At 50.6% G+C, this 17,009-nt stretch overlaps 1 protein-coding gene across 5 annotated transcripts in view; it reads left to right on the forward strand.

Moving 5' to 3' along the window:
- The window catches only part of PRKDC (protein kinase, DNA-activated, catalytic subunit), a 152,766-nt gene that overhangs the window by 85,401 nt on the left and 50,356 nt on the right, over positions 1-17,009 (forward strand). For all 5 annotated transcript variants that reach the window (XM_079902162.1, XM_079902164.1, XM_079902165.1 and 2 more), the window contains exons 45-58: positions 810-882; positions 1,852-2,000; positions 3,550-3,684; positions 3,963-4,082; positions 5,958-6,101; positions 7,379-7,530; positions 8,032-8,163; positions 9,122-9,233; positions 11,030-11,154; positions 11,262-11,411; positions 12,477-12,650; positions 13,160-13,258; positions 14,266-14,473; positions 16,324-16,513. In XM_079902162.1, coding sequence (XP_079758288.1) covers positions 810-882; positions 1,852-2,000; positions 3,550-3,684; positions 3,963-4,082; positions 5,958-6,101; positions 7,379-7,530; positions 8,032-8,163; positions 9,122-9,233; positions 11,030-11,154; positions 11,262-11,411; positions 12,477-12,650; positions 13,160-13,258; positions 14,266-14,473; positions 16,324-16,513 — 1,963 coding nt within the window. The remainder of the gene's footprint in view (positions 1-809; positions 883-1,851; positions 2,001-3,549; positions 3,685-3,962; positions 4,083-5,957; positions 6,102-7,378; positions 7,531-8,031; positions 8,164-9,121; positions 9,234-11,029; positions 11,155-11,261; positions 11,412-12,476; positions 12,651-13,159; positions 13,259-14,265; positions 14,474-16,323; positions 16,514-17,009) is intronic.

The raw sequence follows: 17,009 nt of genomic DNA on the forward strand, positions 1-17,009 counted from the left end.
CTTAGGACACATCCCTGAAGTTGTTTTCTGAAGTTCCTCTGGTCAGTGATGTTGAGATCCACCCCGATACAGGGTTAGGCCCTAGGGGCCCTGGTGGGAGGGTCGGCACATCTCGGGCGCCGGGAGCAGACGTCTTGCGGGGAAGATGCTCTGGCAAAGGAGCCAAGCTCAGGCTCAGTCGAGCTCAGCAGAGGCTGGGGGGCAGCAGCCTTTCACAGCCCGGTGGGCGGGAGGGTGGGCAGAGCGAGCGGGGCCTGGGGGGCGGGCTGGTGTTCTGGCCTCCGCCCCTCGTAATCTGCCTGGTGGCTCACAGGTTCAGGCCAGTGCTTGCTTCCCGCCTTGAGCCCTTTTGGAACAAGACTGGCAAGTTCTTTCTAGGCCTGTGTTCAAAGAACTAAAGACATGAAATAATAAACACACACGTCCGTTAAGCCTTCAGACACTTAACCGTGCATTACTTGTGAACTCCGCCGCAGCCGTGAGGTGCTGTGACCTGTTACGACTGTGCAGTCCAGGGAGCTGAGGCTCATAAGTGCAGATGGTGGGTCCCCAGGCCTGTGGCTGGAGGGGTGCAGCCCACGCGGGTCCCAGAGCCCGAGGGGGGCACCAGCTCCTGGCACCCGGCTGGGGTGGGGGGCCTTCCTGAAGGGCGCCCGCCTGTCTTTGTAGGGGGTTTTCAGTGCTTTTAAGTTTGGTTAAAGTTTTTGCTTAAAAGTTAATATTTGTGATTTTTGCCAGATTGCTACTAAAATAGGAAATATGTGACCACGATTCTAAGAAATCTTAAATTGTCTGTTTTTGCCTAATAGGTTCCTATGGAAAGAAAGAAGAGGTACATTGAAATTAGGAGAGAAGCCAGGGAAGCAGCAAATGGGGACTCAGGTAGGACGTTTTTAAAATGATGAGAAAGATTCCAGTAGTTGGTATTTGTTATATAAATAGACAATACTTTAAATACCCCAACGTTGAAACTGAATTTGAAAATTTTTATTTTCAAGTGACAAATGGAATTGTACTTTGAAAGAAATGCAGTTAGTTAGTTAAACTTTAACAGCACAGAAACATGTCGAGGTGGCCAGAGGGGGCTCAGATGTGGTGCGCTTTTTTAGCAAAAGCAAGATTGACCTGCATTTACTTGCTTGTGTTTGGATTATGTTTGTGTGTTATTTAGATACTTTCAGAGCCCTGTGTGAAAGCACAGTCCCATCCTGCCCCTCCTCTCCTCCAAACCTCCCATCGGCTCCCACCTCCCCGCTATACCCATGTCTGCTCCCTGCGCCCCAGGGCGTTTGCTGTGCTGTTCCCCTAGGTGGACTAATCTCGGCCCCAGAGGCCAGCATGGCCCCTTCCTCTGAAGGAAGTTCTCCTAGCCTCCCTGTTTAGAATCAACTCTCTCTCCCTCCACACGCTCCTAGTTTCAATTTTTTGCTTCATTTTCTTCATAGCTTTTTTTTTCTTCTTGATTTGAGGATAAAATCTGGACCAGTTAAGTCCCTTGCATACTTTGAATTAGTTAGTTCTCAGCAGTATCTCTTGCAGCATTTACGTCAGGCTTTGTGGGCAGAGTGCACATCATCAGAATTCTCAGTGCAAGAAGTTCTGTTAGCATCACATCCAAAAACTGGATCTAGTTCGACTTCATGCCTTTGTTTGCCGCAGAGAGTAACTGCTCAGTGGGGACAGAGTGCAAAGAGGTCCCCCCAGGCTCTTTTGCTTGTGGATCCGGGTGGTGAGTGAGAGCCGCAGGTTTGATGAACGCCTTCGGTGCAGGTATCCGGGTATCACTTGAGCGTAGAGAAACCCATTTCTTACTAGTTTGAGTAAATGTAGTTCCTTCTTTTTTTGCTTCAGGCGGCCCGTGTTATATGTCTTCCTTGTCGTATCTGGCAGACAGTAGCCTGAGTGAGGAGATGAGTCAGTTCGACTTTTGTACTGGAGTTCAGAGCTACTCGTATGGCTCCCAAGACCCTCAGTCCACCGCCGGCCGTTTCTGGAGACGGGTGATTACTGAACATTGTTGTCTGGGGGGCAAGGGGAGCCTCGGGGCGGCAGGGCGCCGGCCTCTCGTCCTGGGGTTCAGCGTCTGACCCCGCCAGCATGCAGGGCGGGTTCACGTTAGCCGGGCTCCTCCCGCGGTCAGGTCAGTGTTTGCATCAGAGCTGCGTGAGGCCCTCCCGAGAGAGCTGACCGCGCTGGCTGACTGTTGTCCGTTCCCGCCCCCGGGAGGGGTGTTTGCTGTCAGTGCCCCGGCCTGAGCAGAGCCTCCTCCCTGAAGGGTGGGCTCTGGTGACGGGCAGGGGGTGCACTGGGTCTGACGGCTGCTTTGAGAGGTTGAGCTCAGTCTCTCTTCCGGGGTCCAGCAGCTCGCGGGGTCGTCCACAGCTCACAGAGCCGCTTTTCCGGCACAGCACTCCGTTTCTAGCTTGGGCTGACCTCACGCTGGTCATTCTTTCAGAGGGAACCCTCCCCCCCACGCCACCCCGCCTCCCACCCCCTGCCCCGTGCCAGCTCTGCAGGCAGCCTGCCCCGTGAGCGGCCCCTCGCGTGGCGGTGGCTCTGGCCGCCCACGTGCTGAGTGGGCCCAGGTACGGCCGTCCGTGGCCACGCACTCCTTTCCCGCCTCTCCGGGGGGCTTGCTGGGTGCGCCTGTCTCTCTCATCTCCCGTGACCCTGGTTGTGTGTCGGTTACTGTTCGGTGCTGAGTGAGCCTGCTGTCACTAACCCGTGACACCCCGCCTCTCTCTTCTGCCCCAGTTTGTAGACGTTACCCATCGCCTGGGGCCAGACACCACGGGCACGGAGGTTGTGAGAGGAGTACGTGTCCAGGGCTGTCCGTCTTGGGAGATGTTCTGGAGTAGTTACTGCCACCAGGGCAGACAGAATGACGGAATTCACTAGGGCCTTTTTTATTCCTTTTTCTGCCCACTCTCCACAAGCATTTAGTAGCCTAGGCCGACCTTTATCCAAACTGTGCTCTCAGCGTTTCTTACGCTGTTCTTTCCTGGAAGCGATCTGTGCTAGGAACCACCCAGATCAGTTGTGTGTGTGTGAAATACACCATACGTGTATGTAAAACCTCAGTTCAGCATCACACTTATAAAATGATTATTCCTGCTCTTTTTTCTTAAAAAGGATCAAGAATGTTTTAAAAGTCTTGTTCTATTATTGATTGAAATTTTAGGGCAAATTAAGGAGTTTACAAAGTTTTTCAAAGTACTGAGAAAAATCGGTAAAAATTTATTCTATAATTCTACTTCAGTAGCTCTACTTCCTACATAAAGTGGCAACGAAGAATGATGCAGGCTGCGGCTCTCAAGATGTAGAGGGTCTGGGCCCGTCGGGACTCACACGACTGAACTTGGTCCGAAGCAGCAGTGTCTGCAGTGACACCCTGACCTGAGCGCGAGCCTGGAGGAGAGCCAGTGTGGCCGGGGGCGGGGGGATGGGGTACTTCCCGAGGACATGCGGAGACGTGAGGTCCCCTGCGTGAGAGCTCTTCTCGGAGCAGCGCGCTGTGGGCCGCCACCTCACCGGCCTCTCCCTCCCCAGGAGCGTCCAGACCCCGAGGTCCCAGGCGACGTGCTGGAGCTGGAGATGGACGAGCTAAATCGGCACGAGTGCATGGCCCCCATGGCGGCCCTGGTCCGGCACATGCAGAGGCTGCAGGCCACTCGGCCAGAAGAGGTGCCTGGGCTGAGCCGGGGCTGCAGTGTGGGTTCGCAGGCGCACTGATCTTCCCGGTGTCGCTCACCGCTGCTCGCCCTGTCACGCTGAGAGCGAGCGGTTCACATCGAAGCCTAAACCGGGTTCCGTCTCAGACACGTGATGTCTTGTCACTCGTCTCCTGCCCTGTCATTGTTGTCTCATAGTGTCAAAATACGAAGCTGTTTGGTTCCACTTCCTTACTGAAGTAATTTTTTTTTTTTTTTTTAACTGAAGTAATTTTGAGTGTATTATTTCAGGGTTCAGTGCCAAGAAGTCTTCCTCCATGGATGAAATTTCTTCACGACAAACTAGGAAATCCATCAGTATCATTAAATATCCGTCTCTTCTTAGCCAAGCTTGTTATTAATACAGAGGAAGTAAGTAATTTATGATTTCTTTAAAAATTCTTTGCAATTACATGCATCTACTTAAAAAAAATACCCACAGTGAAGAAAGATGTAAAGGGTCAGAGCATGGCGTTATCCTCTGAATCAGTTTGCCAACTTGTGTTATTTGCGCAGCATCATTCTTCTATCATTTTCTTGTAAAACACGTAAATTAACTTCTTTCGAGTTAGAAGTGACCTGTGTTAGGAAGTATATGTGTTGGCAGTTTTCTTATGGCTGCCAGCCTTCCTGGTTTACAGCAGCAAAGAAAGTGGGGAAAGATTCCCGGTAACGCATATCATTGCTGTGTTTATCCGTTGGAGAGGGGGCTGTGCAAAGGCAGAGGGAGCCGCTGAAGGGGGCTGGGAGGAGGGCCCTCCCAGGCAGCAGACGGCAAGGCCCTCGAGGCCCTCGAGCGGAGAAGAGGCCTGGCCTGGGGCTGCAGCAGGGCCCCTCCCTCAGGGTAACACTTGATTTCTAGCTGCGGGGCTCAGGCAACAGAAACCACGAGCCCATTTGCGCTGGAGCCAGAAGCCCAAGGCCAGGGTGTCGGCTGGGTGGTTGCTGCTGAAGCTGTGACTGGGCCTCTCCCAGCCGCTGGGGGCTGCGGGCATCTCTTGGCCTGTGGGTGGTCGAGAATTCTCCCTCGGTGTGCACACCTGCCTCATGTGTAAAAGTTTCCCTTTTCATAAAGACGCTGTTACTTAGGGTTAAGGCCCACCCTGATGACTTTCTTTTTAACTCGACGATCTTCCAAGACCCCGTTTCTAAATAAGGTCACATTTACAGATACGGGGAGTTAGGAGGACCTCGGCATCCTTTTGGGGCTCACAGTTCAGCCCACAGTACTTGGGGTTCACACATGATTTCCAGCTGGTGCTGCTGTAGGTGCTGACTTGATGGCTGGCAGAAGGGAGCTGGTGTCTGGTTTTTGGTTCGATAAGGGGGCTGCTAGGCTGTGCTTACACGTGTGGCATGGGGTGCCTCTGGAATCACTGCAGGTGGCGCTGCAGCATCGCACACTCCCAGAGCTCGGGACTGGCGGGGGCCCATTGTCCTGTGGAAGGAAAGATGAGAACTTGTGTTTACAGCTGTTTTTAAAGCTTGAGCCTTAAATTTGGCCTTTTCTTACAGTTTAATAATATAGGAAAGAAGTTTATATTTTAAATTTATAAATAAGCCAGTAGACATACGTGGAGAGTGTAAACTTTTTTTACACCTATGGAGTACATGAGCAGAAACAATTTGCGACCACACAGATTTAAGCTGTGAGAGCAGATGAGAAAACATTTGGAAAAAGAAGGTGGCAGAGGGGAAGAAGGTTGCTAGTCTGAGTTACGCTTCAGTCTGCAATTTCTGAAATAGATTAAATGGAATTGAGTGTATGGAGACGCTTAGGATCTCAGAGATCTTGGGCGTGTGTAGGATGTAGCAGAACGACTTCTACAGCATGGGAAGAAATGAAAAAACAAATTAGCCTCATGCGCCTAATTTTTATATTCTCCTTTCTAATTTACCCTGTGCATTTGCAGCCGGTAAAAGTCGGATCCTCCAGGGCTGCATGTTGCTCAGATGGGGAGAGGTTGGTGTAGAATGCCTTCGTTTTTATTTCTCCGAGCGTAGGTATAGCAGAAGGGTTTTAAGCAGAGAGCAGATCTGTAAGACTCCATTTCCTTTGAGCTGTGCTTTCAGGACCCATGAGGAAAGGCTTCAGCTGAGAATCTAATCAAATTAAGCAGCATACTTGTTGGCATTTACACCTGTTTTGAATTTAGGTCGAGTCGTAACGTAGAGTGATGTTCCTGAACTCACGTCTTGGTTACTCAGGGCATTCCTGTGACATGTGACCTTTGAACTCTCACCTAGGTCTTCCGGCCTCACGCGAAGCACTGGATCGGCCCCCTGCTGCAGCTGGTGGTCTCTGAAAACAACGTTGGGGGCGGGATCCACTACATGGTGGTTGAGATCGTGGCCACGGTTCTTTCATGGACGGGAGTAGCAACTCCTGTGGTGAGAGCAGATGCGTCTTTGGTGTCCTCTCCCAGAGCAGCGCTGGGCGTGATCCAGGCTCCTGTCCGTTCTCGGTGTTTCCAGCCTGGGTCATGCCCGTCTGCGCTGCTGCTGTCCCAGGCGGCTTCGTTTTACTGCCTCAGTTGTGTCTTGTTTGGTCGGCTTTCGTTAATTCCTCCAGCCTTGCTTTTAGTTTTAAGCTATCAGGTATTTGTGCTGTTTTGCTCATTGCTTTAACTTGCTAGGAACTTGGAAACTGATCATTGGTTTATTAAAAGTACGTGTAAAATAAACGTCTGTAGACCCTGAGTGTGAGGTTCTGAAAACGCCTCCTCTGACTGAGGTCATGAGCCTCTGGCGTTCGTCTTGCCGGCCTCCCTACTCCCAGAGTGTGACGGTGGCCTGTGATGGCTGAGGTTGCTAAGGAGGTGCCCCTGCAGAAGGGCACCGGCCAGGCCTGGCGCAGTGTGGGTCTGTGTGCTGGAGCTCTGCCCGCTGGCTTAAAGACATCAGCACTAATAGTGTCCAGAGTCCTCATGGAAAGATGTCTTGGAATGGCCCTAATTAAACATAACGTGTGTCCACGGAGCTGTCCCACGTGTTTGTGTCGGGATGTGCCCGTCTCATTTCGCAGCAAACCAAGTCTAACTGAGGAGCCATTGAAAGAGGTTGATTCAGACGTCAGGCGTTCAGCTGGGCTAGGAGAGTGAGCTGCCAGGTGTCAGGATAACTGATTAGAGCACCAGCCAGGGTGAAAGTCACAGTGAACCTTTCACCACTCGTTGCAGTAGTCTGAGCAAGAGGCTGAAACCAGAGGAAGCGCGTCTTCCCTCCCCACGACACCCATTCCCTGTACCCCATGGAACAGCCTCCCCGGTCAAGGGTCAGGGGGCCAGCACAGATGTGGGTGTCATCTCATGGTAGAGGGAGCCCCAGCGGAAAGGCTCCAGCAGTTTGGTGGGACCCTGGGGTTGGGAGGAACGCAGTGGGTGGGTGGGGGGCATCTTCCCCATAGGGAGGTCCCAGCAGAGGCCCTGGGGAGGGTACGAGTGTCTGGTGGGGGCAGGGGTGCTGCAGGGCCCTGGTGGCCTCTCCGCCTGCTGGGTGGAGGCCCGCTAGGTAAAGCCTTCGAGTTACAGTCGCACAGGTGGCTTTTAACCATGAAGCAGACTCCTCGTTGAATGCCAGCTTTCTTTTATAAATCGACTTTCGGGTCAAAAAATGCTTTCCCAGAATGCAGTGCTATGTATTTACATAGAATTTCTATACCTTTTTAGGGGGTCCCCAAAGATGAAGTGTTAGCAAATCGATTGCTTCATTTTCTAATGAAACACGTTTTTCATCAAAAAAGAGCTGTGTTTCGACATAACCTTGAAATTATAAAGACGCTTGTTGAGTGCTGGAAGGATTGTTTATCCATCCCTTACAGGTATAAATCTACTAGATTTTGCAGTGTCCTTTAAAGATCTTTTACACCTAGCACGTTGTGCGCGATGATTACAGTGAAAATTACTTGAATGGGTAGAAGGAGGAATGTGATCCGAAGTGGAATCTACAGGTAGGTGGAATGTTGCCACTAATGAATGCAGGCTCCGCGTTCCTTACTAGAAGCACCTCTGGGCGGCCATCGTCTGCAGGTGTGGGGTTTACCCTGCCCTTCACTGCCCCCCGGGGGTGATTCCTGCCGGCACAACCTGGGGCAAACTAAAACTGCCGAAAGGTGTCAACCGAGGGGAGATTAGGACCAGTAATTAGATGGTAATTAGTACTTCGTGCCTGTGTTGCAAAGGCAGAGTAACCTGGGTGTGAACAAAGAGGGTGGGAAAAGGAGTATTTCTTACCCTGAAAATTAGCCACAGAAAGTTTTATGTTTGTCTTCCGGCTTCTTATGTGTGACGAGTTATACTGTTCCTTTATGCTCATGTTTCAGGTTAATGTTTGAAAAGTTTTCCAGTAAAGACCCTAATTCTAAAGACAATTCCATAGGAATTCAGTTATTAGGAATTGTAATGGCCAATGACTTGCCTCCATACGACCCAAAATGTGGCATAGAAAGTGTAAAGTAAGTATTGTGTTTTCGGCTTGTTTTTTTTTTTGGTTAGAGTGTACCTGAATCGGACTGGAGACTGGAATATTGTTTAATGTTGGTAAATTTAAGGACTCGGACCCATGTTAAAAATATTTTGAAGAAATATGTTAGTGGAGTGAATGAGGGAAGTGAGTTTTCAACAATGAGTGTAATTTTTTCCCGCAGTTTTGGCAGACACGGTGTTAGCTCTTTTTGTTATTTTCTAAAGCGACATTTTCCCCCTTGATTCCTGAAAGCAGCATGAGCTCTGGAGAGCTTCACGTCAGGGTCATGGCCGCGAAGCCGGTGGCCGGGCCCTGCTGCCCTTCGCTGTGGCTCTGCCACCGCTGCAGCCTCCGGCCCCTCATCGCCCGGGGGGTCCACGTGGAGGGGCTTTAGCGGGACAGTCCTAACTGCACTGGGAGGAGCTGGGGTCCGTGCAGAGCTGGCTGCTTGGTCGAGTTCCTGTCTGCCGACGTTTCCCGTCTCTTTGGAAGTTCTTGCTCTCTCATTGGTGCTCCAGGGTCAGCCTCTGCGGCACTGGGGGCGCCAGTCGCCTGGTGTCACGGATGGACGTGTGGCCCAACACAGGGTCAACGGGAAGTGGTTAACTTTTTGGACAAGTGACTTCTCTGAGTTCACGTCCTGCTGTCATGAGGCTGGGGAGCATCCCCCCACCCCCGAGTCTCTGCATGTCCTTCTCCTGTGGTATAGACACTTCTAACGGGGTCAGATCTCAGGTCGCAGCTGATTTCACTGCAGGCCCGGCAGGCCGAGCCTCCACGGCCGTGTCAGAGCTTCTATGCCTCTGCACCTGGAGCCGCACAGGTGTTCTGGGCCCGCTGTTCAGGTGCCATTCATCTCTGGGCGTGGGGCGTGAAGTCGTGATACGCTTCTGTCAGACAACGGGATGGGTGGTGGTATGCTTACTTACTTTCTACATTTGTCGTAGATACTTCCAACCTTTGGTCAACAACATGTCCTTTGTCAAATATAAAGAGGTGTACGCGGCAGCAGCAGAAGTTCTGGGACTTATTCTTCGATACCTTACCGGGAAAGAAAAGGTGAGTGTGTTGTGCACTTTTATATAAATACTTGTTTTTCAGTTTTGACTTGACATGGCCCTTGATACTTGTAGCCTCTACACTAGGAAACCAAAGTGGGCGTTCTGGATTTATTATGATTTTACTCTCTTTCCTACTGTGTACAGTGCTCAGTTTTTTAAAAAGACGTGATTTTTTTTTATTTTGGACTCTTGGAAACTTGGCAAAGCATGTGAAGGTGGTAACTTTCTTTTTATTGTAAAAATCAGGATATGAGTATGTAAGCAGCTTTCACTCCTCTGAACTTGGCCTCAGGAGTCCCTTTTGGAGAAACTGCCCGGGTAGAGCCTTGCTGTGGTTCAGGCGAAGTAAACGGGTAGAGCCCTCCCCTTGTACTTTTGGACGTAATGTAGCTGTTGGGTAGGAGAGGGCTTCTCAGGGAAGGGCTCTCCATCTCTGCCCTGCCCACTGTGCACGACTGTGGGAAGGGCCTGGTTGCGTCTCTAAGCACGGCACACATTCTCCATAAGTTATCATGAAGACGTGCGTAGAACCGCATGGGCCGTGTATGGAAATGGCAGGCTGTGACTTACTACCGTGTGTCTGTCCCCCGTGGCTTAGCATGCTGGGCCTGCAGAGCTGTCCCCCACGGTGACAGGACGCCGGGTTGCAGCCTGCCCAGGACGGCACGCTGGACCAGTCCTCGGCCCTTTGTCACTGCCTGCAGGACACTCTGCCCTCTCCTTCGCTGCCGTGTCTGCTCCCCCGGCCTCACGGCTTGAGAACTGCCTTTGCTCGTGGTCCCCAAATTCCTGTCTCCAGTCCCCTCCCCTCCTGCAAGGAGCCAGGGCGAGGAGCGACCTGGGAGAAGCCAGGGCGTCCCGAGGGCACCAAGGCAGCCCACAGTATATTGGACCCCTGCCCATTTCACCAGTAAGGCATTTATTTGGATTTAGAACATTTAGCAAAATTAAATTAAGCTAAAAGGAAATAGAACGCCCTCCCCCCACCAAGAAAATCAAACTTCACTTATAATTTATTTTGGGGACTACTAGCTATTTTTGTAAAATAAAAACGTATTCAAATTCACAATCTTGTAACGATAAGATTCTAATGTCCTTTAATGGTGGGTTTCAATTTACATAATACGCTTAATTTTCACCATGGGTGGAGCACATTACGGCAGAGTCCGGGCTTGATCTCTCATGACTTAAATTTCAACTTAATGGGAATGATAAACCCTCTTGTTTTACATAGTTCTTTTCTGAATATAAAATGGCATCATTGATTTAGTGTAGAAGTTTGGAAAGCAGAGTGGAACACAGAAGTAGGGGTCACTCGTGTTCTGACCACTGACCAGCCTGGCCCCTGGACCGTGGGCTCCGGTCCCGAGCACCCCTTGTGCTCCCTCATTGTTCCATGCCGTCAGGGTGCCGTGTTCTATGGCTGGGCACTTGCTCCCTGGTGGGCACAGGCTGTGGGGGAGCCGGGGACCTGTGGCGGGGAAAGGCAGGTGCAGGGGGATGGGCAGGGCGCGTGCAGCTCGAGTTCTCTGAAACTGGTTTGACCAGAGACGTGAACACTAAGCACCGTTGAGTCACTGGTTTTCATTCAGCTTCTCAAATGACTTGCTGGCAGCGTTCTGGTGTCAGAAGGAAGTATAATCTTGATCGTTCTGATGCCTGGCATGTGGCCACAGCCCCCTAGCCTCTGGAGGTGCCCAGTGCTCAGAGCCCCCCGGGGCCTCCACCTTGTGCCGCTGTACTTAACCGAAGTTCCCACCTGGTGTGTATTTGAGACAAAGCTTAATCTTTCAGACGCTGGAGGAGTCTGTGTGTGAAATGGTGGTAAAGCAGTTGAAGCGGCATCAGCACACGGCGGAGGACAAATTCATCGTGTGCTTGAACAGAGCCGCCAAGAACTTCCCTCCTCTTGCCGACAGGTGGGGGTCAGCGCCGCCTCCCTGCTCCTGCCTCGGGGCGGGGGGGTATGGGGGGTGGTGGTGGGGGTCAGCGCCACCTCTCCTCACCGACCTTGCCCGCTGCCCAGGTTCATGAGCTCCGTGCTTCTCCTGCTGCCGCGGGCCCACGGCGTGATGAAGACGCTCTGCCTGGAGGTGGTGCTGTGTCGTGCAGACGAGAGGGCGGACCTGTACCTGCAGTTAGAGAGCAGGGGTTTCGCGCAGCTCATGAGGCACAGGTGAGTGCGTCCTCGGATGCAGCTGGCTTGTAAAACGTCCCTTTGCTCAGCCGTTCCCCTCCACTCAAGGCACTTGTAGGTTGTCGCTACGTGGGTGTGTGTTCCCTCTGCATCTGCGTCTTTTCTCGTCTTGCCTGTGTGCACGTTTTTACATAGTGATGAACCGTGTCGTTGTGTCCTGATTTTCTCCATTCAGTGCTTGCTAAGTATCTGCTGTGTATAGAGCATTCAGCTGGTGCTTATTTAAGCAGGAAGACACACGAGGAAGCAGGTGTGCACCCCGTCAGGACCCAGACTGCACTTAACCCCCTGCTTGACACGCCAATGCGTGACTAGCACTTGAAGCCATTTTTTAAAGTCAAAACATCCTTTCTGTTTAGCTTATTTTGTTTGACATCGCCGGGTTTTTGAAAATGAACTTTTTATTTTGGAATAATTTTATTTTTACAGAAAAGGTAAGAGATAGTACGTAGGATTCCCACACACCTTTCACCAGGTTCCCCATCTTACATAATCACGGTGAGTTTGTCACAACCAAGGAGTTAACGTTAGTACATATCTGTGAACAAGGCTGGACTTTATTTGCATTCAGCAGTTTCCTCACTGACGCCCTTTTTCTATTCTAGGATCCAGGCAAGATACCATGTTGTTAATTCACTTTTAATAATCTAGCCCGCGATAATTATTTTCAAGAATGTAATTTTTATATAAGTGTAGTATTACCTATAATATATATATTTTTGTTTGTTTTTTTGCGGTACGCGGGCCTCTCACTGTTGTGGCCTCTCCCGTTGCGGAGCACAGGCTCCGGACGTGCAGGCTCAGCGGCCATGGCTCACGGGCCCAGCCGCTCCGCGGCATGTGGGATCTTCCCGGACCAGGGCACAAACCCGCGTCCCCTGCATTGGCAGGCGGGCTCTCAACCACTGTGCCACCAGGGAAGCCCTAATATCATATTTTGAAACACAGAACATCACAAAAAAGAAAAAGTTACCTGTCATATCTGAAAGTCTAGTAATAACAACTGTCGAATTTGTGTGTTTTTAAAAATCCCTCTTACCGTAGAGACGACGAGAGACAGAAAGTGTGTTTGGACATAATTTACAAGCTGATGGCAAGATTGAAGCCCGTGGAGCTCCGGGGACTCCTGAGCCCTGTGGCGGAGTTCCTGTCTCACCCCTCCGCTCTGTGCCGGGAGCAGATGTACAGTATCCTCATGTGGGTTCACGACAACTACCGGTGAGCTCCGCTCTGACAGTTTACGGCGCTGTCTTTGGGGGACCGTTTGGGTGCCTTTAGCAGTCTGGAACGATTAAGATGAATGATAAAGTATTTAAAAATATGTCATTAATAACTGAAACAAGTTTAGTGTATTGAAATATATCCTTACCTTAATTGATTTTGTGTTATCTGTGGGAAATGTTCAGAGCGTGGCATTATGGGTTGAGCTGAAAGTGTAACTTGTTTCCATAGTTATCCCTTTACAGTCTGACAAGATTAAGGAAAGGGGCTGCTGGGATGTTTCCTCCTTTGGGGCTGCGACCACGCCATTCCTCATGGGGTCTCTGTGGCCCTGTTCCCCCAGCCGCACCAAGGGCCCGTGTCAGGGTGCAGGTGCTGGAGGGTGGGTTTGGAAGTTCGCGGGAAGAGGCAGGTTTTGTTTCTTCAATTCTGGACAGTGCTCTTGGGGTTGAACAAAAGCAACAGAAGGAGCATCAATGGATTTGTTGTTTTGTTACTTTTCTCAGAGATCCAGAGAGCCAGGCAGATGATGACTCCCAAGAAGTATTCAAGTTGGCGAAAGACGTGTTGATCCAAGGATTGACCGACGAGAATCCCGGCCTTCAGTATGTGCCCCTCCTGCAACAGCTGGGCTGGGCGGGCATACTCAGGGGGTCTCGTTCTTGGCCAGTGTGGGGTCTTTCAGAGGTGTTGGAAGCACATTTGCAGTATCAGCGTTTTCTCTGCCTCTTGCTTCCATAATGTGTAATAAAAATGTATTTCAAATCATATTAAGACCTAAAAATCCTGACACGTTACTTTAACATAAAAGCCTTGAAAAAGTGGCATGGGTTCACACTCTCTCTGCTGTGCCGTGACATACAGCATTTCAAGATGAGAAATCTGTAATAAAAAGTGGGTTATTGTTTCCCGTTTAACCCAGAGTGAGATCTCACTGTATGTATCAGTATCGGATGACATGTTTGAAACCTTGGAAATTGGAGGATGCTACAGTGTAATCACACGTGGAGAGAGGGCAGTTGTTCTCCCCGAGGGCTAATTACATTACATTGCACAAGGAGCAGGGTAGACTTTTTTGTATGATTCTGTATATCAACTGACTTTTAACTGTGTTGGAATTTTTAATTCATTAAAAATTGTATTTGGATTTCTTAAACCTTCACAAATTATAAAGCCTAATCTGGTTTTTAACCAGAATGGTTTGCATATTTTATATTCATATTATGTTTTGAATATTGTATAGCGCTGACTTTTGGAGTGAATTGTCTTATTAGCAAGGCAATGAAGGACTATATATGTAATTTCTTTCAATGTTTTCTCAGTTTCAATATATCTAATGTTGTATTCTCATCTTTGAAAACTTCCCAGGTAAGAGAGATGAGAATAACATCACCTAGTCTCACCTCTTGCTAAATAATGCTAACATTTTGGAATATTTCTCCCCTTCAGCACATACATTGTTTGTAAGTCAGCTTACCCTGTTGACACAGTTTTGCCTATGGTTGCCCTGCGTTGAGCTCTGGCGGGGGCGGGGGGGGGGGGCGGCGGGAGATGCCTTCCCTGCCGGGCACACGTACAGGCCTCCTTCTCTTCTTTCCTCTCTGCCCTTCAGATTAATGATTCGGAACTTCTGGAGCCATGAAACTAGGTTGCCGTCAAACACCTTGGACCGCTTGCTGGCCCTAAATTCCTTATATTCTCCGAAGATAGAAGTGCGCTTCTTAAGTTTAGCGACAGATTTTCTGCTTGAAATGACCAGCGTGAGCCCCGACTTCCGCAGTCCCGTGTTCGAGCACCCTCTGTCGGAGTGTGAGTTTCAGGTGAGCTCTCACCCCTGTGATCTGAGCTTTCCCTGCCTGTTGCTCAGCAGACATTGTCCACTAGTGTTAAACGTCTTTCTCTTTTCTTTAATTGAGGTATAAATGAAGTATAGCATTGGATTAGTTTCAGGTGTATGTGGTAATGATTCGGTGCTTCTATGTATTACAAAGTCATCACCACAATAAATCCAGTTAACATCCGTCACCTCCCAGTTACACATTTTCTTCTTGTGATGAGAACTTGCAAGCTCTACTCTCTCAGCAGCTTTCAAATACGCAGCACAGTGTTGTTAACAGTAGTCACCATGTGTACATCGCACCCTAGGACTTACTTCTTTTATAACTGGAGGTTTGTATCTTTTGACCCCCTTTACCCATTTCTCCCACCCCCTACCCTTCACCACCACCAGTCTGCTCTCTGTTTTTATAAGCTTGGTTTGTTTTTTGTTCCAGATTCTACATATGAATAAGACCATACAGTATTTGTCTTTCTCTCTGACTTATTTCGTGTAGCCTTCAAGGTCCATCCATGTTGTTGACAAATGGCAGGATGTCATTGTTTTTCAGGGCTGAGCAGTATTCCATTGTGTGTGCGTGTCTGTGTGTGTGTGTGTGTGTGTGTGTGTGTGTGTACGTACACCACATCTTCTTTATCCATTCATCTGGCGATGGACCCTTAGGTTGTTCCCATGTCTAGGCTATTGTAAATAGTGCTGCTATGAACGTTAGGGTGCCTGTATCTTTTTTTTTTTTTTTTTTTTTTGCTGCGTTGGGTCTTTGTTGCCACGCGCAGGCTTTCTCTAATTGCGGTGAGTGGGGCCTACTCTTTGTTGTGGTGCGCGGGCTTCTCATTGCGGTGGTGTCTCGTTGCGGAGCACGGGCTCTAGGCCCGCGGGCTTCAGTAGTTGTGGCACACGGACTCAGTAGCTGTGGCTCGCGGGCTTAGTTGCTCCACGGCATGTGGGGTCTTCCCGGACCAGGGCTCAAACCCGTGTTCCCTGCACTGGCCGGCGGATTCTTAACCACTGTGCCACCAGGGAAGTCCTAGGGTGCCTGTATCTTTTCAAATTAGTGTTTTTGTTCTCTTTGGATAAATACACAGGCGTGGAATTGCTGGATCGTATGGTAGTTGTATTTTTAGTTTCCTGAGGAAGCTCCACACTGTTTTCCACGGTGGCTGCACCAGCTTATAGCCCCAACAGCAGTGCACAGGGCCCCCTTCTGATGACAGCCATCCTGACAGGTGCAAGGTGATGTCTCGCTGTGCTTTGGTCAGCGTTGCCCTGACGACCAGCGTGCTGGCTTCCTGGTGTTATTTGGAATCCACGCACGTTCTTCCTGAGACACCGCCTGTGCGTGACCCTGCGCGCGGCGCACCCTCGTCCCTTCAGCCTCCACGTAGCTGTTCCTCTCTCCCCTCCCGCCACCCCCGTAGATGCCCGTTGGCGCCTCGGCCCAGCAGCCCCGGTGGCGATTTGCACGTTGACTCAGAGCTCCTGGAGCAGAGCCCGCCCTGCCACCCCCGTGTCCCCAGTGCCTGGCGGTCTGGGCGCCGGGTCGGGTCTGGGTGCTCAGAGGAGCTGAGGCGTTTCCCGAGGGTGGGAGTGAGCCTCTGGATGCAGAGTGCGGAGGAGTAGGAAAGGGTTTTTTCCTCCCCAGTACTGATGGGCTTGTCTAGTTGGCAGATAACTGTTCCGTTAAAACTCAGTTTGAAAAGGTTCTTAAGCTACTTCTCACGGAGACACACGAAGTTATAGTACGTATGTGCTGATGGGACCATTAGATTTTAAATAAAGCATTTGAGTGTTGCTGAGAAGGGCCACTGCTTCACCTGAAACTCTCGTGTGCAGGAGTATTCTGTTGATCCCGACTGGCGCTGTCGGAGCGCGGTCCTCACTCCGATGTTCCTGGAGACCCAGGCCTCCCAGAGTGCGCTCCAGACCCGGACGCAGGATGGGCCCCTCTCGGCTCGGCGGGGGCTGGCCGGGCAGGTCCGGGCCACCCAGCAGCAGCTCGACTTCACACCCACACAGAGTGCAGGTAACGCGTCTGCCGCGGGGTGCCGGCCGTCGGGGCAGCAGGGCCCCCCCAGAAGACGTGAAGGAGGAGGGGGGCTGAGTTCCTGAGGGCAGACTCGGGGGGTGGGCGGGGGCAGGAGTCCCGTGGGGACAGTCCTGGGGGTGGAGGTGGGGACGGCTGCTCAGCCAGCAGGCATGCTGGGCGCTTGGAAGCGTGGAGTCCGATGGCCGTCCTGTGTCCACCACAGCCAAGAAAGGGAAGAAAAGGGTTATTTCTGATTGGAGAAAGCAGGAAAAGTCTTAGTACATATACGTTTTGGTTTCGTTCAGTGCATCATGTTTAAAACCCCTTATTACCTCAGAAGCAAAGCAGAGCTGAACCAAATTCATCTACTGTGTTTGTAGTTCATTAAACTTTCCTTTCTCAAATGAGTCAGCTGGTTCCTTTGATCAGCAGAGTACAAGTTGTAGAGTGAAATCCCCAAGTGGTTTTATGTAAATTCTTCAGTGCTTTTCCT

This window comes from Stenella coeruleoalba, assembly GCF_951394435.1.
Source record: "Stenella coeruleoalba genome assembly, chromosome: 17".
Lineage (NCBI taxonomy): Eukaryota > Metazoa > Chordata > Mammalia > Artiodactyla > Delphinidae > Stenella > Stenella coeruleoalba.